At 43.0% G+C, this 19,969-nt stretch overlaps 1 protein-coding gene across 2 annotated transcripts in view; it reads left to right on the top strand.

Annotated features, from left to right (window-relative positions):
• The window catches only part of INHCA (inhibitor of carbonic anhydrase), a 43,825-nt gene extending 32,533 nt beyond the window's left edge, over positions 1-11,292 (top strand). The window contains exons 13-17 of one of the 2 annotated variants that reach the window (XM_005201957.5): positions 456-597; positions 7,184-7,248; positions 8,006-8,190; positions 9,862-10,048; positions 10,873-11,292. In XM_005201957.5, the coding sequence (XP_005202014.2) occupies positions 456-597; positions 7,184-7,248; positions 8,006-8,190; positions 9,862-10,048; positions 10,873-10,907 (614 nt within the window). In that variant the 3' untranslated portion in view covers positions 10,908-11,292. 2 annotated transcript variants of the gene reach the window in all.
• Positions 11,293-19,969: the final 8,677 nt, after the last annotated feature.

Raw genomic sequence — 19,969 nt, 5'->3', positions numbered from 1 at the left:
GGTTTCATCATAGTGGTACCCTGGGGCTCAGCACAGGGTTGGGCAGTTGGGCCTCTTGGGCTCCTTCCTGTCCTTCGAGTCATAACTGCAGATCTTGTAAAGATGGACAAGGGCAATAGAGATTGGAAAGTGTGCAGGACAGGGTCAACCAACCAAAACTTCCAATTTCGTCCACTCTCCTAGAGTTAAATCCGTGTCCATCCCTCCCCCTGCTGCCCTGTGCCAGGACTTCAGTGATCTCACAGACCCTTGTCCCAGCTTCAGCCAGGTCCCTTTTACTTTGCTCCAGCTGCAACCATTTTTCTTTTTCTATTTCATAGGTGCTTATTTCTAATCATATGGTACTAAACACCTGAATGTGTCTTTATGTCACTCAGGCAATTTTAGCAACAAAATTTGAGGCTTTCTTGCCAACACAGGCAGGGAAAGCTAACCTCTGGTGTCCTCCTGTGCAGATGAGTTCTTCAGTCAAAGCTGTGCCCCTGGGTCTGATCCGGAGTCCAGCCTCTGCGCTCTGTGCAGAGGCAGCTTCAAGCCAGCCCACATGTGTGCTCCCAACAGCCACGAGCAGTACTACGGCTCCAGTGGGGCGCTCAGGCAAGTAGCATCTGCCCACTGCCTTTTGCTTTGGTACCAACCCAGTGAACCTCTTGTCCTTTCTCCTTTCTCAGCACCCCACCATCTGGGTGCTGCATTTAGAAGGGGCCAGGACTGGAGAGCAGAAATGCAGATTCCCAGGGGCCCTGAGGACTCAGGTCCGGTCCCTTCCTGGAGCACTCTTGGGCAGAGCTGATGGACTCAGGGCGCCTGGGGAGGGGCAAGAATGATAAGCACAGGTCACAGCCCTACTTCTGCTTTTGATCCTTCCTTCTATATGACTGTGGACAAGTCACAGGATCTTCCAGAGCCCAGTTTGAGATCAAAGGAAGGACACTGAATATGTGCATTTTATACCTGTTTGATGAGTACATTTAAAAACATATTCCTGGGCTCCTCCATTCATTCAATAAATATTTATTGAGCACATAGTAGGTGCAGGCGCTGTTCTAGGTAGGGTGGGTTAGAGCAACAGCAAGACACGTGGCCCCTGTGTCTCATGGGGGGAGTAACACAACGCATAAAGGATGATCACTTCCTGACTGTGGTAAGTGCTATAGGGTGTGTTTATGGGGGCGTGGGACCGAGGGGTGTGATGTGACAGTGACTCGGGGTTAATTTTAGAAAAAGTGGTCAGGGAAGGCCTCAGCGTCATGGAGGGGCTGTTAAATATTGAGGGTTAAATACTGAAAGGGAATCAGGCTTGAGAAAATCTGGAGAAGAATAATCCAGGAAGAAGGAACAGCTAGGACAAAGGCAAAGCTAGACAAATCATGCTGTGCCTGAAGCCAGAGAAGGCCCCAGAGAGAGCACTGGGAGGTGGGCCCAGGGAGGGCAGGCTGGGCTTGCAGCCATTGGCTGTTCTGCCCTTGGAGATCTGGCTCAGGAGGTAGAGTTAATGCTAAGTATGGAGGGTCCTCCAGGGTGCTATGGAGTTGGGGCTGTGTGGAGAATGTGGGAGCGTCTATAAAGAAGGCTTCTAGTCATCACATGGCCAGACTACTTTGTCCCTCCCTCTCCAAAGCTTTGTCACTTTCATAAACCATACATAAATTACATATTTTCACAGATCCTACCACATAAATATATGATAAACATTAAACTGAGGCTAAAATATTTGAACTTTTCCTTCCACTGGGATGTGCATCGGTATTAAGGTCCACGGACCCATTTTGGCATGATTATGATAGTGTCACAGAGACCTCGAGTTCTGTCCAGAACCTCGGGAGTTCCATCGTGAAGATGGGGATGCAAAGAACAGTCTTAGCTCTAGGCATCGCATTCTCCCCACCGCCTCCTGCCTGCCTTGGCTCTGCTTCCAGCTTCCTGTCTCCAGCATTCCTACTGACCTGAGATCCACTGATCCTGTTCTCACCCCCCACTATAAACCTTTCCCCCTCCAGACCACCACATACGTTCTACAGCCAACCGTGATAATTATTCATTATTCCCCTGTGCACATCCTCAAATGCCAGTCACCTACTCCTGGCTGAACTGCAACCTGGGTTGGCTCCAACATTCCCCTTCGGTGCCAGGGCCTCCAAGCTGACTGGCCTCCGAGTAACGTGATGAGAAGCCAGTTCCAATGAGCCAGACCGTCGCTAGTCCATTACCATCCCACTCTCTTACAAGACCATTCCATGCTCTTTCCTCTCCTCAGTCATCCAGTGTCTCTTCCTCCATCTATCACACTTTTGTTTCCTCCTTCACCTGAGAAAATTGAGGTCATCCAGATAGAAACACCAGTGTGCCACTGCCATATCTGTGCGTGTGCTAACCTCCATGCCGGTGGGCACGCTGCCACTCCTCCTCCTGGGGACGAGCAGGCCAGCTCCTGCTGAGCCTGATCCTGTGCTGGCATCGCCTCCCCACAGCCTGTTGAAGAGCGTTGCCCCAGCACGCCTCTCCTCTTCCTCCTGTGTCATCACATCTTTTTATCCACAGAATTACTTCCAGCAGCACATGAACATGCTGCTTCTTTCTCATCCTAAACATAAAGAAATAAGACAAACTTCTCTTGATCTCACTGTCCTCTGCAGCAACCTCCTGTTTCTCACTTCTTTACAACAGAAGTCCTTGAAGGAGGTTACTCTAATGTCCTTGTCCAGTTCAGTTTCTCTCCTTTCAGTCTCCCCCAAACCTAGTTTAAGAAACTGTTCACCTCTCCCTCCCCAACCAATGGAGTTGGTTTTCATTATTGTATTTAAATTATCTACAGAAGACATTCTTCCTCATTGTTGGCAAGTGGGAAGATTATTCCCACCATATCTGCCACTACCCAGCCCCCGCCACTAACCCCCATGCACCACAGAAAGTCAATTCCTAGGCAGATTGATAAGAAGTTCAGGGTCCCCAAGGAGGAGAAAGGGGTCTGGGGCTCTCAAAGTGGAGATTGGGAGTCTGGAATTTTCAAGGAGGAGAAAAGGACAAACGTTTTTTTCCCTCTGCATTCCTTGAAGTGAAGTGAAGTCACTCAGTCGTTTCCAACCCCTATGTATTGGCAAGCCCCGGGGCTCCAGCCTTGGTCTTGTCTCTTAATGCTCAGACTTTAGTGGTTTTATCTAGTTCTTGTTGTTGGTCAGTCCCCCAGTCATGTCCAACTCTTTGCAACCCCATGGACTGTAGCCTACCAGGCTCCTCCCTCCATGGGATTCTCCAGGCAAGAGTACTGGAGTGGGTTGCCATTTCCTTCTCCAGGGGAACTTCCCGACCCAGGGATCGAACCTGGGTCTCCCGCATTCCAGGCAAACACTTATCCTCTGAGCCACCAGGGAAGCCCTAGTCTCAGTCAATTACACAACTCAGTTTAAACTCTGTACTAGAGATTATACAACTACAATATATCTGGCTGAAGGACAGTTTCTCCTTCCTGAATACCTCTGACTAATCCTGATATCTTAGAATGTATATTATGGGAGTGGGTCCGGAGGATCTTTCTATTGTCAAATTCTAATCTTGTTATCCTAAAATATAAATTGCTAGAGTAAGTCTGGTAAAATTTTCACAAACTTGAGACATTCTTTTGATTTATTGTAATAACTAATTAAAAGGTATATACCGCCATTGCTAACACTAGCAAGGGGGTACTCTTTCTGCCCCCTTCTGATATCTATGTCAGAAGCTTTCTCTATCCCTTTTATACTTTAATAAAACTCTATTGCACAAAAGCTCTGAGCAATCAAGCCTCGTCACTGGCCCCAGATTGAATTCTTCTCTTCCAGAGGCCAAGAATCCAGGCATCTTTTCGTGGGTCAGCAACAACCTTTCACCACTTCCACCACACAGCTGAAACTACACTTAAAAAAAATCTATTTATCCGGCTGCATGGGGTCTTCATTGTGGCATGTGGGATCCTTAGATGCAGCATGTGAACCCTTGGTTCTGGCATGTGAGATCTAGTTCCATAATCAGGAGTCAAACCTGGGCCCCAGCATTGGGAGCAAGGAGTCTTAGCCTGTGGACCACCAGGGAACTTCTGAAATTGTCCTTTTAAATCTCCAGGGACCTCTGTGTTGCAAATAAATCCAAAGCCCAGATCACTGGCACCACCCATCTCTTCCTCCTCTTGGATACATTTTCTTCTCTGGCTTCAGGACACCACACTTTCTTGGATTCCCTCCTTCTTCTCCTGTTACTGCATCTCAGCCCCTTTGCTGGCTCTGCTTCATTCCCTGACCCCTATGTATTGGCAGGCCCCGGGGCTCCAGCCTTGGTCTTGTCTCTTAATGCTCAGACTTTAGTGGTTTTATCTAGTTCTTGTTGTTGTTCAGTCGCCCAGTCATGTCCAACTCTTTGCAACCCCATGGACTATAGCATACCAGGCCCCTCTGTTCCTCACCATCTCCTGGAGTTTGCCCAAGTTCATGTTCATTGCATCAATGATGCCATCCAACCATCTCATCTTCTGACGCCCACTTCTCCTTCTCCATAGTAGTTCTATGTTGACAATCCCCAAATTTACATTCCTCTTCAGACATCTCTTCAAAACACCAGATGAAACTCCAAACTCATACACCTAACTGCCTACTGGGCATGTCCACTTGGATGTCTAATCACCAGGTCAAGTTTAAATGTCCCAAACTGAGCTTTTGGAATTTCACACACTCCCACCCAAACCAGCACCTCCTGCAGTCTTCCCCATCTCAGTTAAAGGCAACTCTGTTTTTCCTTTTGGAAAAAGTCAAAGTCTTGATGTGTCTTAACCATGTCTCCTCTCTTTCTCTGAGGCCCTGTATCATCATATTATGTTATCTCTACCTGCAAAGGGTAACGAGAACTGACCTCATCACCCATCTCTGCTGATACCACCTTGATCTAAACCACCATTATCTCTTCCCGGATTATAACCCCTAACAGAAATCCATGTGTCTCCCCTGTCCCCCTCCCCCACCACAGTCTAGCTTCAACACAGCATTGAGGGTGATTGTCAGCCCAGTTCAGGGGGAATCTTCCTGCTCACACAACTCACGCCCTGAAGTTGTGTTGTAAAGTCCTAGCTGCTTCCAGTGTGACCAGGTGGATTGAAGGGGATGGGGAGGCCTAGACAGAACTCAAAAAATATTAACACTTGGTAGACCAAATAAGAGCCAAGAGTTAGAAAACAATGTTACACAAAGGGAATTTTGTGTTCTTAGATTTAAAAATCACATTACAGTACTACTTAATACTGTGATCAATACAGGCTGGTTTATGTGATGAAAGACAAATCAGTGGAAGAGAAAAGACTTCCAAGACAGATACATAGACATATTATGTTTAGTCTAAAACAAAGATGACTGGAGAAAGGATGGACTTGGGACATCAAATAAAACAAGTACAATGAATGGGCTCTGGTGACCCAGGCGGGAGCAGATTCAATAGTAAGTCAGTCCCCTAAGATGACTGGCAGGGGTCAGGGAGTCCTGTGCAGGAATGCTGATGGTAGGTGCTATGACGCTCTTAGGTATTTGGATGACTTTAGGGGAGAGGCCCATTGCTAAGGGCAGTGTAGGGTCAAGGCAAGGCTTAGTGTTTGTTTATTTTTTCAAAAAAGCATAAATACTGATGGAAAGAGCCCAGTGAAGAGTGTTATAGAGGGGAAAGAGGATGACTGCCGTGGAAAGTGCCTGAGTGTGGATTGAGATGGGGTGCAGAGCCCCTGGGGAGGAGACTTTAGCTGGAGGGAGGCCTTCCCTCCTCCTTTGTCCCTGGAGGGCAGGAGAGTGCTAGAGTCTAGGGCTGCCAGATTCAACAGAAGGATGCTGAAAGGAAGCCCACATGATGATCTCTTTATTTCTTCTGTGAAGCCAGAGTACATGACAGAGTGTAAGTGTTGTGGAGGGGTGTATGGAGAGACAGAAGTTTACAGGAAGTGGGAGAACATTTTGGGGTCCCTGCTCTGTAGAATGGCTTACCTGGTGGCTCAGACAGTAAAGAATCTGCCTGCAATGCGGGAAACTTGGGTTTGATCCCTGGGTTGGGAAGATCCCCTGGAGGAGGGCTGGTGACCCATTCCAGTATTCTTGCCTGGAGAATCCCCATGGACAGAGGAGCCTGGTGGGCTGCAGTCCATGGGATCACAAAGAGTCGCGGGGACACTGTCTCAGGCACTGGTCTCTCATACTCACTTGAGCACACTTCCACAGGGCTTATTCAAACCCAGAGGGCTGAACCCCACTCCAGAGTTCCTGAGCCAGTGAGTCCAGGGCCCAAGAATGTGCATTTATAACCCGTTACCAGAGTTGCTGATGCTGCTGGTCCAGCCCACTCTTGGAGAGTCACAGGTCTAGAGTGGAGAAGGGATGCCAGAATGTCCAGGTGAAGTTAAGGATCGGGGAGCTCTTGTCTACCTCACTGCTGAGGTGCAGACACACCTGAGACGGACGATTGGGCTCATGAATGAGCCTGGGATTATTGGGGGGAGGTTGTTAAGACAAAGAAATAGGACAAGATTGCTTAGGAAAATTTCTGGGAGTAACTGATTCTAGTGAAGGATAGAGGGGCCTGATGATGGGACAGAGAAAACTGGAGAGGTGTTCCTAAAAATTAATAATATCAATTTCCAACTGAGTGAATGTCACAAAACTTATTTTTAGTGTGCTCAACGTTTCTCCCAAAGCATGCACCTCAAACACTGAGAAACGTTTTTCAGGAGATTAAGCATGAAAAATATCTCGTGATACATGCACATTAACTTTTGTTAAGGCTGTGTAGACACATAAGGTGTGACAAGGCTCCTTCAGAATCACATCTTCCACACTGATTTTAATCTCTGACATGAGTTTTGATCCAGCCAGAGAATTATCTTTGGATAGCCCTGTTAATAGAACACAAGCATCTCCCGTGGAGAAACCAGTCACTGTTTAAGGAAGCAAGCAATGGGTATCTAACAGTGGAATCTAAATAAGCAGATTTCTTTTTCTAGGACATTTCTTCTGAAGTTACCAGGGACAGCAGGCATTAGAGCAGTGTGTGTGGAGTAAGTGGGCCATGGTAGATGTGCCCAGTTGCCTGGGGGAGGGGGTGGGAGCTCCCAGGGATTCCGTCTTGGAGCAGCTCTCTCCCGCCTCTGTGGATCCTCCTTGCTGACCTGGCCCTCTCTGTGCAGGTGTCTGGTTGAGAAGGGAGATGTGGCCTTTGTGAAGCACCCCACGGTCCTGCAGAACACCGACGGTATGGACTGGCACTGCTCTTTCCTCCCTCAGGAAAACTCAGAGTCCTTCCTGGGAAATCACTCCCCAGGCAGTCATGTTGGTCCTAACATTCTTTATTTAGGGAATGAAAAAATTCTTCATGTCTGCTCAAACTGGACAGGGTTGGTTATCACATTGGCCTTGAACCCAACCAACAAACACACAAAGGCCGCAGTCCATAGAAGCATGTCTGGCTGTCTTGATTTTTAGGCATTCTTTGTATTTTCTGGACACAAGTTTTTGTCAGCTATATGTAATGCACATATCTTGTCCCTCTTTGAAAATACTTGCCTTTAACTTTTTTTTTTTTTTGGCCATGCTGTGAGTCTTGTGGGAGCTTAGTTCCCCACCAGGAGTTGAACCTGCGCCCAGCAGTAGAAGCCTGGAGTCCTAACCATTGAACCACCAGGGAATTCCCTGCTTTCTTAATGATGTCTTTTGATGAACATTCTTCATTTTAATATAGTTTTCATTTTAATATAGTTTAATCAGCCGATCTTCTGTTTTTTGACTAGCACTTTTCAGGCCTGTTGAGGAAATCTTTGCCTTTAACAGGACTGACAAATGAATTTATGAGTTTGTGAATGTTTCTCTTCCGTTTTATTGTAAAGGCTTTATTGTTCTGTTTGTGCCTTTGTCATTCTCCCAGGCACTGGTAGGCAGTCACACCCCCCAGTGAGGGTGCCTTGACTGAAGTCATTAGCTGTGACCCCTCCACCTCCTCTCTCTCTCTCCAGGAAAGAACCCTGAAGCCTGGGCGAAGAATCTAAAACCCGAGGACTTCCAGCTGCTGTGCCTTGATGGCTCTAGGAAGCCTGTGACTGAGGCTCAGAGCTGCCACCTGGCCATAGTCCCAAGTCATGCTGTGGTCTCGAGGAAAGATAAGGCAGATTTTGTCCGCAGAATGCTCTTCAACCAACAGGTGTGGGAATTCAGTCCTCATCCCCCACATGAATGCTCAGCTCACTTGCAGAGCTGCACAGACACACCCCAGCTCAGTTGCACACTCTTTCTCCCTGGGCAGTGGAGCCTGCCTCTGATGAAAGTGGGAGGCTGGTGGCTGTGCTCACTTCTTGCTCTGGGGCTGTCTAGAGTATCCCAGTGGACTGGAAGAGTCCAGACACATGGGCATCTCAAGTGTCTCCCTGAGACTGAGCAGAGTCATGGTACCTCCTGGGCTTGTTCTGTCCCGGAAATAAGGGAGTCAGCCCAGGTGCCCTTCCCACCAGGCAGGGCTACATGTTGGAAAGGTGAAACAGGGATTACTCTGCCTGACCAAAAGAGGATCTCACTGTGTTTCTTGAAGCTGGGCAAGCTGAGCACTATTTTGGGCTTCATGAAAGTCGAAGAGCCAACATTCAGATAACTCATAACCTCTATAGGCAGCCAAAAAGGGCTGACCCTAGGGAATAGTGGCTGCCTGAATCAGATGATCTTTTTTTTTTTTTGATCCCAAAGCCTCATCTGCCTTTTGCCCAAGTGCACCCTATTCCTGGAGGAGCCCCAAATGAGTAATCTATATCTTAGCATATGCTGTTGACACATCCTGGTTAAAGGATGATGACCCAGAGGCAGCTGGCAACACAAGAGGCTCTTCGACTTGGGCTTTTGAAGGGATGGTTCCATCCAGGGTCAGCTGCCATCTCCACTACAAAGGAAGTGGACAAAGGAAGTAGGGGGGAGAGGCAGGAAGCAATGGAAATGATCAGTGTCTGGGTCAGGTTCAGAGAACAGAAGATGCAAGGTAGCAAGGGATCTGGTCACAGGAAAACATGTAAAGATGACTCAGAGAGTTGAAAACATCCACCAGTTGTTGGTGGGATAGTAATAGAGCAGTGAATTTGGGGCTCTTTTTATTTAGCAGTTGCTTTACATACATTGGGCTTCCCTGTATTCTTTATCAGATAGTGAAGAATCTGGCTGCAATGCAGGGGATGCAGGTTCGATCCCTGGGTGAGGAAGATCCCTTGGAGAAGGGAATGGCTACCCACTCCAGTGTTTTTGCCTGGAGAATTCCATGGACAGAGGAGTCCATGGGGTTGCAAAGAATTGGACATGAGTGAATGACTAACACTCTCACTTTTTGCATATATCATGTCAGTATCTAATGTAATTACCTCCATTTACAAATGAGTAAATTGAAGTTCAGGTGTTTCCACCTTGGTGCAGTGGGAAAACATTTGTGGCACAAGAGATGCAGTTTTGGTTGCTGGGTTGGGAAGATCCCCTGGAGAAGGAAATGGCAACCCACTCCAGTATTCTTGCCTGGAAAATTTCATGGACAGAGGAGCCTGGTGGGCTCTAGTCCCTGGGGTCCCAAAGAGTCAGACACGACTGAGTATGCACACGTACAAACTGAAGGTCACTGAGCTCAGTCAAGAATTTTCGTAAGTCACATGATGGGAAAAGCTAGGGCCTGCCTTTGAACCCAGAGGACTTTTTGCCATTTTGTTCCAGTGGCTCCTGAGCTGTTGCTGTGTCCCAGGGTTGCCAGGGGCTGGAGCCGAGCAGGCCAGCAGACTTGGGGCTTCTGATGCAGAACACGTGGCACGGGCTGCTGGTCACTTACTTTCTGTCTGTCTGTCTGACCCAGGAGCTCTTCGGAAGAAATGGGTTTGAATACATGATGTTCCAGCTGTTTAAATCTCCAGCCAAAGACCTGCTCTTCAGTGATGACACGGAATGTCTGGCTAACCTTCAGGACAGAACAACTTACCAAAAATACTTAGGGCCAGAGTATCTTCAGGCTATTGCTAATGTGAAGCATTGCTTACGCTCTGGTGAGTAGAATAAATACCGAGGAGCAGTTACATGTGCGTCAAGGCAAACATGTTTGTCTTAAAGATGACCTTGTGCCAAGCCTGGGCCAGTACCAATAGGAGCATAAAGATTCAGAGGGCTTGCTCCTGGCCCTGCAGGAAGATTCAGGCTTACCAGGGAAGCAACTCAATTAGGCAACTGTATAAGATACTACCTGAAAAGGCCAAATTGTTTGAAGGAGACAGAGGGTACAGCAGAACTAGAGATCTTTTGCAAATTGAACTTGTTTACATGTCCTTGTCTGTTTTCTTTGGCTACTAGAATGAAAATGTGTGTTAGCATTTCAGTGTAGGGAGAAGGTTGGAAATGACACATATACCACTCACAGAGGACCAATTTGCAAAGATTTTAAGTAAAACCTATAGATAATACTTTATACAATTTAATAGAAACAAAGTATTAGCACTAAGTAGGCCATTTCTACATATATACATACATGGAAGTAGCACTAAGTATATCATTTCTCTCTATTTTTGTGTATTGTAGAAATGGCACAGCTACCTCTAAAAGAAATAAGTTGGAGAAATAAAATTAGACCTGGAATAATCAAATTATTGGGAGTATGCCTGAATTTTTGTTAAATTATATCATGTGTTAAAGATGAGGAGCAGGAGAGGAAAATGTAGATGTTTAAGAATAGCACTGACATCAGTTAGAGGGATGAGAGAGAAATTTAAAAAGAATATTTATTATCTACCATTTACTTTTAGAAAATAGGAAAAGGATCGTGTTTAATAAGCCCAGGCAGTACCTGACGATCTTTCTCTTATGTTACCGCTCACAGAACTTCTGGATGCCTGCACATTCCATGGAAATTAAAAACTGATCAAAGTGGGCAAACACAGAGATGCTCAGAGCCTGAAAATACAGTGGGGTCACATCCTCACTTGTCTGCGTGGTGGGTCTGTGTTAACATCACTTGTCTTTATAATTGTGTACTGTAACTGATGCGAAAGTTGGAATGAATAAAAATTATTGTGTCTTCTCAGAAAACCATGAAATGTTCTCAGATTTTTAGGGGGAGGGCAAGAGAATGATTTCTTTATGCTAGAATTGTGCTTGTGAAAATTTAGTATTTATTAAATTATATGTATTTTAAAGACCTCTGCAAGACTAACTCAACTTCCCTGTCTATTCTTTGATTATTTTACCCAAGAGTCAACTCACTTAAATTGAATTTAAGCAATAAATCTGTCTGAAGGGAGTCTTTGAGTGGTGATTATAAGTGTGCAAAGAAAGCATCAGTATGCGCAGTATCAAGGACTTACATAATGAAAATAAAGAAGAAAGAATGAGTTTGTGCATTTTAAAGGTATACTCATGTATTTAAAATTCATAATTTCAGGTAGAATTAAACTCCTGATCAGATTAATTGAAAAATATCAAAATTACTGTAAAAATCTAATCCTACTATCCTTCCTCACTCAATTTCCTGAAAGTGTGATTTACATTTACTTAAGTGAGTTTCTTGTCAGAGATTTTACCATTTCTGTTATACCATGATTCCAGCCTATGTTGGAATAAACATTGTATGGGAACCCAAGTTATATACTGTGAAGTACAGTTTGGTGTTTGGATCTCTGCTTCTGCCTGTGAAAGAGTAACCAGTACAGAATTTGCTCCTCTTCCATAAACAACTAAAAAACTGGGGAAAAATATGTTGTGCAAATGTTTTTAAACACTGGACGATAATAGTGCAGGACTATATGATCCTTGAAAGAGGGCAAAGAAAAGTGGTGAGCACAGTGATGACCTTAGTCTTTGCCTAGAGGAAATTTCCAGATGAGAGCAAAGGGAGGAGGAACCCACAAGAGCCCATCACGTTTGAGTTGAGGAACAAAGATAGGAGTTTGGGGAAGCCAAAGTGACTGGAACTTGATTGGCATACAGCAGAGATACGTACTGGAATCTGCTTGAAATGCTTGGCCAAATACTAATCTTCCTGTGTGTAAAATGAAACTGAAGTCTGTCAGGCTAGGCAGAGAATGACTGTGAGAGATCTAGAAGCTGAACAATGCCCAGGGCTCCCATAAGACCAGGAATCAATTACGGTCCTAACCAACCAGTATGAAGAGACCCCACTGAACACCTAAGCTTTTCACTGAAGGCAGCTGGGGTGAAATAGCTGTAAATTAAGGCCTGCTCCTGGAGAAGGCAATGGTACCCCACTCCAGTACTCTTACCTAGAAGATCCCACGGACGGAGGAGCCTGTGCAGTCCATGGGGTTGCTAAGAGTCAGACACTACTGAGCGACTTCACTTTCACTTTTCACTTTCATGCATTGAAGAAGGAAATGGCAACCCACTCCAGTGTTCTTGCCTGGAGAATCCCAGGGACGGGGGAGCCTGGTGGACTGCTGTCTATGGGGTCACACAGAGTCGGACACGACTGAAGTGACTTAGCAGCAGCAGTAGCAGCAAGGCCTGCTCCATAACTGTCCTTACTGAGAGTGACAGTAACCCTTGTGGGATAAACCAGATCTGCAAGTCACTTACTTGACTGTCCTCTAAAATAAACCTCAATATTCACTAAAGGAATACAACAAAATCTCAACAGGATGGCATGCATAATATCTAGATGTGGCATGAGAAGATTGTTAGATGTGTAAAGAAGCTCAAAACGTGACCCAGAGTCATCAAAAAATCAACCAATGGAAACACACCTAGAAACCACAGAGATGATGGTATTCGGACAATGAACTTTGAACAGTTGTAATAAACAGGCCTAAGGATTTAAATGAAAACTTGAAGGAGAATTTCCTGCCCTCTAATGGTTAGGACTCTGCCCTTTCACTGCCAAGGGCCCAGGTTTGCTCCCTGATGGGGGAACTAAGTCACACAGCCAAAAATAAATAAATGAATAAGTGAATAAATAAATGAACATAGCAAAGAAAAACCTGTTAGATTTTTGAAAGAATTAGTGACAAATATACAGTGGCAAAGTTTGTGTTTCAAGGAATTTGTTTCATCTAAATTGTCTATTTTTGCCATAAAATTGTTCAAAAGATTTTCTTATTCTTTTAGTATATATGAGATGTCTAGTGATATCTCTTCTTCCATTTTCCTGCTAGTAATTTGTATTTTCTCTCTTTTTTCTTGACCCATGTAGCTATAGCTTTATCAATATTCTTGAACTTCTCAAAAATTAATTTTTATAAATTTTCACTACTATTTTTTAATCTCACTTTCTGTTCTTAGCCTTCCTTCTACTTATTTTTCATTTATTTTTCCTTTTTCTCTTAGATTCTTAAGGTGCAGGCTTATATCAATGTTAGAACATTTTATTTTTCTAATACAGGTACTTAAAATTATAAATTTCCATCCAAGCACTACTTTAGCTGCATCCCTAAATTTTGATATGTTTATTTTCATTATCATTGAGGTAAATTTTTTCCAGTTTTTCAAAGATTACTTCTTTGATCTGTTGATTATCTAAGAGCTATTTTTAATTTCCAAATATTTGGCAATTTTCCAGATATGCTTTTGTAGTTTATTTCTATGTTCCAGGTATACTCTTTTTTTTTTAATAGATATTCTTAATTGTTTGGTATAGTTCTGTAATATGTAGTATAGTATTATAAGTAGCAGTTAGGTCAAGTTGGTTCAACTTATTATTCAAATCCTCTGCCTTGACTCATTTTCTATCAACTTTTTGCATTAGCTACTGAGAGAAGACAGTTAAAGTCTCCAACTAAAAGTATGAATTTTCTCATTTCTCCATCCAGTTTGATCAGACTGTGCGTTATATATTTGGAGGTTTTGTTAGGTACATACACATTTAGGATGTCAGGCTTTCTTGATGAACTGACTCTGTTACCATTATGAGATGTCCCTAGTTGTCCAGTAACACTTTTTCTCTTTAAGTTTATTAATTGGATATTAATATGACTCTTTCTTCTGATAGTTTCTTCTTGGTTTATTGTATTACATTCTTTTACTTTTAATCCATGTTTCTTTCTATTTAGGAGGGCTTCTTACAAAGAAATATAGCTGTTTTTTTTTTTTTTTTCCATTCAGTGTGACATTCTTTTTTCTTTTAAATGAAGTGTTTAGTTCATTTATGTATAACATAATTGTTGATGTTTGTTTTCTGTCTCATCTGTTCTTTATTCCTTATTTCCTCTTTTCTGCCTTCTATTGGATTAATTGAATAATTTTTAGTATTTCACTTTATGTTCTCTATTAGTTTGTTATTCTCTATTGGTTTATTATTATTTTATTTCTTTGTTATTCTATAATAATAATTTTTCTATTTTTATAAATAAAAAGATATTTGTTTTAAATATCTTCTCGAAAGTTTGTAATATACATATTTATCTTAAGACTGGCATCAAATAACTTTATATCACTTTGTGGATAACATATTGGGTTGGCCAAAAAGTTCATTTAGGTTTTCTGTAACATCTTATTTTTGGCCAACGCAGTAAGATCCTGTAATAGTGCAGCTCTACCTTCACCAGTGGAGTGTGGATAAACTTTTAACAACCGGATGTTCAAGGTAAAAAGGGCCCAGATTGGTATCATTTGCCAGTTTCACAGAGCACATTCCCTTGCCATGAATGATTTCAAACTATCAAAGTAATGTCAGAGATGAGAAGAGATACACAGACAGCCTTTGCAAGCCAGCACAAGCTAGCTGCACTACCTCCCTGACTTCTCTGGTTTATTTTTTGTGCTTTTATTATCAGACATTTTACTCCTACATATGTTAGAAACTCCACAATGAAATATATACAAAATAATAAAGGTGATAGTTTTACATCAAGCTGTCAATTACCTTTTAATGATATTTTAAAATGAATTTGGAATAGCTCTAGCTGCTATTTCAAATCCTAAAAGATGATGCTGTTAAAGTGCCACACTTAATATGCCAGCAAATTTGGAAAACTCAGCAGGGGCCATAGGACTGGAAAAGATTAGTTTTCATTACAAGCCCAAAGAGGGGCAACGCCAAAGAATGTTCAAACTACTTCACAGTAGCACTCATTTCACGTGCTAGCAAGGTAATGCTCAAATCCTCCAAGCGAGACATCAACAGTACATGAACTGAGAACTTCCAGATGTACAAGCTGGATTTACAAAAAGCAGAGGAACCAGAGATGGAATTGCCAACATCCATTGGATCATAGAAAAAGCAAGAGAATTCCAAAAAAACATCGACTTCTGCTTCATTGACTATGCTAAAGCCTTTGACTGTGTGGATCATGACAAACCGTTGAAAATTCTTAAAGAAATAGGAATATGAGACCACCTTACCTGTCTCCTGAGAAACCTGTACGCAAGTCAAGAAGCAACAGTTAGAACTGGACACGGAGCAACCAGTATTACTGGTTCAAAATTCAGAAAGGAGTACATCAAAGTTGTATACTGTCACCCAGCTTATTTAACTTATATGCAGAGTACATCATGCAAAATGCCAAACTGGATGAAGCACAAGCTGGAATCAAGATTTCTGGGAGAAATATCAATAACTTCAGATATGCAGATGACACCACCCTTATTGCAGAAAGTAAAGAGGCATTAAAGAGCCTCTTGATGAAGGAAAAGAGGCTTAAAACTCAACATTCAAAAAACTAAGATCATGGCATCCAGTCCCATCACTTCATGGCAAATAGGTGAGGAAACAATGGAAACAGCCAAAGATTTCATTTTCTTGGGCTCTAAAATCTCTGCAGATGGTGACTGTAGCCATGAAATTAAAAGACGCTTGCTCTTTGAAAGAAAAGCTATGACAAACCTACACAGTGTATTAAAAAGCTGAGACATTACTTTGCCAACAAAGGTCCATATAGTCAAAGCTGTGGTTTTTCCAGTAGTCATGTACGGGTGTGAGAGTTGGACCATAAAGAAGGCTGAGCACCGAAGAATTGATGCTTTCAAACTGTGGTATTGGAGAAAACTCTTGAGAGTCCCTTGGACTGCAGGGAGATCAAACCAGTCAATCCTAAACGAAATCAATCCTGAATATTCACTGGAAGGACTGATAGTGAAATTGAAGCTCCAATACTTTGGCCACCTAATGTGAAGAGTGGACTCATTGGAAAAGGCCCTGATGCTGGGAAAGATAAAAGGCAGGAGGAGAAGGAGACAACAGAGGATGAGATTGTTGGAATGGTGTCATCGACTCGATGGACATGAGTTTGAGCGATCTCCGGGAGATGGTGAAGGACATAGCGTGTTGCAGTCCATAGCATTGCAAAGAGTCTAACATGACTTAGCTACTGAACAACAACAACAACAGAAAATGAAAAAAATCTTTAGTATTTACCCACATCTTTACTGTTTCTGGCTCTCTCCATACTTTGTGTAGCTTGGAGATTTTAGATATTTTGTGGATACATCTTTCTGGCTTGCTTTATTGTCTGTAGATATGTTATTTTTCATCTTATTTAATTTTTGGTAATAACTTTATATAGTATTTGACCATGATACTTTCTGGTATTCAGTTTTAGGTGAAATTTGCTTTCCTGAACTTTTAGAATAAGGCTATTTTCAAGAAAGCGTTTCTTACTTTACAGAGCTCCATCTTCTGTTGTTTTGTGCATTATTCAAAAACATAGTTCCTTGCTTTCTTGGGTTTCTTGGTTTTATGTCTTTGTCCACTTTGGTCTAGACCTTCTTTTTACTTCCTCCTTGTTTTCCTTTTCCTATACAAATTTTATTCCACTTTCAGTGGTCTCTTGCTCCAGACAGCTCCAGGTCATTTTGTCCTTCTTGACTGGGAAAGATTTTCACACCTGGTCCTAGGTTATCTCCTTGCAAGATATCCCTAGGAAGCCACAGGCATGCTTATCCTTTACACTGGAGCTTTTATCCTTTACCCAGTGACTATGGCCTCTGGCTTTGAGTTTCTACCACCAGTTTCCCCCACCAGGAGAGCCACCCATGCAGTCTTCAGCAGAATAGACCTGAGGCAGAAGTCTAAAGATTCTGGTCCAATGGGGACCTCTCCCTAATTGGGGAAGACCTATCAAGTATCTTATCACTTGGAAAGAAGACCAGACCAGATTATTAATGTTTAGTATTTCAACATGTTTGAGGTACTGATGGACCCTTTTGAGGATTAATAAAATCCTGGGACTCTCACCCTAGTAACACACACACACACACCTTGGTGTGTAATTTTTGTATATTTATAGCTCCAGTCCAGTGATTCTTCCACAACCTCACACCACCTTCCCCTAGGGTGTTTAGAGTTAATAGGGATAAAGGCTACTTCATCTGTTTTGAGGCAGATGCTATCCTGTGGGGATAGGTTGCACAAGTTGCATATATTTATGTTAAAGGAACATTTATCTGTGGAACATTTATAACAATTAAAAGAGTAAGATAATTCAACTGTAGATACCAACAGTTGACACCAATTTCTACAAATCTGTAAAGATCAGAGGTTTACTTTGGGACAGCTGAGAAACAAGGTGGACTTTGCCATCTTCCTCCCATGCAGAGCAGGAACATCAAACAATGGCATTTGCTATCATGGCAGTAGAGGAAATCTGCTATCTGTTTGTTTTGCCCCAGGAGCACCAGACTTTGCCCAGCTTCACCAGCCACTGCTCATGGCCCATTTGAAGATCCTGGGACTTGGCTTCTCTTGGTGAAAGAGAATGGGAAGTGAAATCCCTAAATGACTTAGAAAACATTATGAATGACAACTTTCAAGAAAGCATGTCACAGGCTGGTGGGGATAGCTCAGGATACTGAGTCTAAAGTTCTGGTTTCTGGCTTTGTCTGCCTTGCTGGGTACCCTACCAGTTATGCCTCTGGCTAGGCCTCAGTTTTTCTCTCTATAAAATGAGATCATTGTACTGGATGGTCTTATAGGATATGTATTGTTGAAGAGTCCATTAACAATGAAGGTGCCATAAAGAAATTATATGAAGTCACTTCATTAATTCACTGAATGTATTGTTAGTACCTAGTCTATGCTGTGTAGAAGGCAATGGCACCCCACTGCAGTACTCTTGCCTGAAAAATCCCATGGACAGAGGAGCCTGGTGGGCTGCAGTCCATGGGGTCGCAAAGAGTCAGACATGACTGAGTGACTTCACTTTCACTTTTCACTTTCATGCATTGGAGAAGGAAATGGCAACCCACTCCAGTGTTCTTGCTTGGAGAATCCCAGGGACGGCGGAGCCTGGTGGGCTGCCGTCTATGGGGTCGCACAGAGTCGGACATGACTGAAGTGACTTAGCAGCAGCAGTCTATGCTGAGTGTTCTGTAATAATGATAGCATTGCCATTTATTGGTGACTGCTACATGTCAGGCAGGACTTGTACCTTAATAGTAATCTTCAAAGTGACCCAAGAATGTAGGTGATCATATTTTTATTATTAAGGAGAAAACAGATGCTAGGAATAGATAAGTAACTTGTGCAGCATCATGTATTTTCTAAGTGGCCTGTGATTCAAAACCAGGAGTCCCTGACTCCAATTTCATATCCATTTTGTTCCACAGATTGCACATAATACCCAACATCTGTCCTCAATAATAGACAAGTGAATAAAAAGTGTGCATACATAACTAGCATGAAGAGAAAAAGGTTTGCAGCATCTGTTTGCTATAGCCTTTATGATACATTGTCTAGGATTTAGTGGTCAGTATTCTTTCAGGGCTCCCTGATGTGGTGTGACTTGAGGAGCTGGGGTCACAACACTGTGCAAACAGAAACTGAAGGGAAAGATATTGGTCATGACATAAATAAAAATAAGGAGAATAATGTGATGGGTACTGTAGTAGATGATTTGCCTTAGTTGCTAATTTAGTTCTCATAATAACCCTACAAAAGTGGATATTATTATTCTCATTTTCTAGGTAAGAACTGAGGCAATGAGAGTTAGATTAACTTGCCTAATTCTCTAAACAACTGAAAGTCTATTCAGTAGAATAGAAGTGAAAGTGCGGAAGCAAATGATCAAACCACACTAGCTAGGGAGAACCAGGGTCTCATTCCCTTCTTGTCTCAATCTTTGCAGTTGTGATCATTTCTCACGTTTACTTAATTCTACTGCTATCACCACTACATTCTTATTTGGCACTGGGCAGATGATTCCAAATTCAAATCTGGAAATTAACTCCACTTCTGGAAGAAGATTCTTCTATCTGAAGTTCTTCCTTTATTTAAAAATCCAGACTCCTTGATACCCTGGTGTTCTGGCCCACTGTATACTGAACTCTCAGAATTTCCCAGGCTTCCTTTCCCCTCCATTTTATCCCACTGAGTGGTCTAGGAGAAATCAATTGTCGGAGTCACCTCTGGACAGATGTTCCACCCTGGGACAGATCCTGCCTGTTTCACAGTTTTGCCTGAAATCAGCCCTGTCATGGAGCTCTAAACTGCATCCTGCCCCTAACTTCTAACTGCTTTCCCATCTTGGCCAAATCTGTCTGAGTGCTCTGCAAAGAGTACACCAGAGAAGACCAACTTTTCCTGCATGCCTGCTTTTGATCAGGGACTTTTGTCCCTTTGCATATGACCAGAGTCCACTCAGTTCCAGGGTCAGTGGCCTGTGCATCTATTGGCCTAGAGGTCAGATTGGCCAGGTTAGGTTGAACATTATACTGATAAGGAAAGCGTTTTCTTAGGAGACTCTTTTGCTTGCAGAATGGACATCTGTGACTTTTGAAGCAAGGACAAACATCTGATAGACTCTCCCAATACTCTATAGAAGAATGATTGGGTTGAGGAGAAAGAGTCCAGAGCTTTGTTTAATGGTGAAAAGTGCTGACTATCTCTGTTCAATTATTCCTCATTCCACACATGATCCTGCATTCTGCCCTTCACAGAATACTGTTTAACTATGGAGACAGGTAAAAAGAGTAAAAAGGCTCCTCTTCCTTTTCCTTTTCTCTACTTTTCTCTTTCTCTTCTCTTTTTGTTC

This window comes from Bos taurus, chromosome 1 (assembly GCF_002263795.3).
Source record: "Bos taurus isolate L1 Dominette 01449 registration number 42190680 breed Hereford chromosome 1, ARS-UCD2.0, whole genome shotgun sequence".
In the NCBI taxonomy this organism is placed as follows: domain Eukaryota; kingdom Metazoa; phylum Chordata; class Mammalia; order Artiodactyla; family Bovidae; genus Bos; species Bos taurus.
Note: the sequence above shows the minus strand (reverse complement) of the source record. Positions and strands in the feature narration are given on the sequence as shown.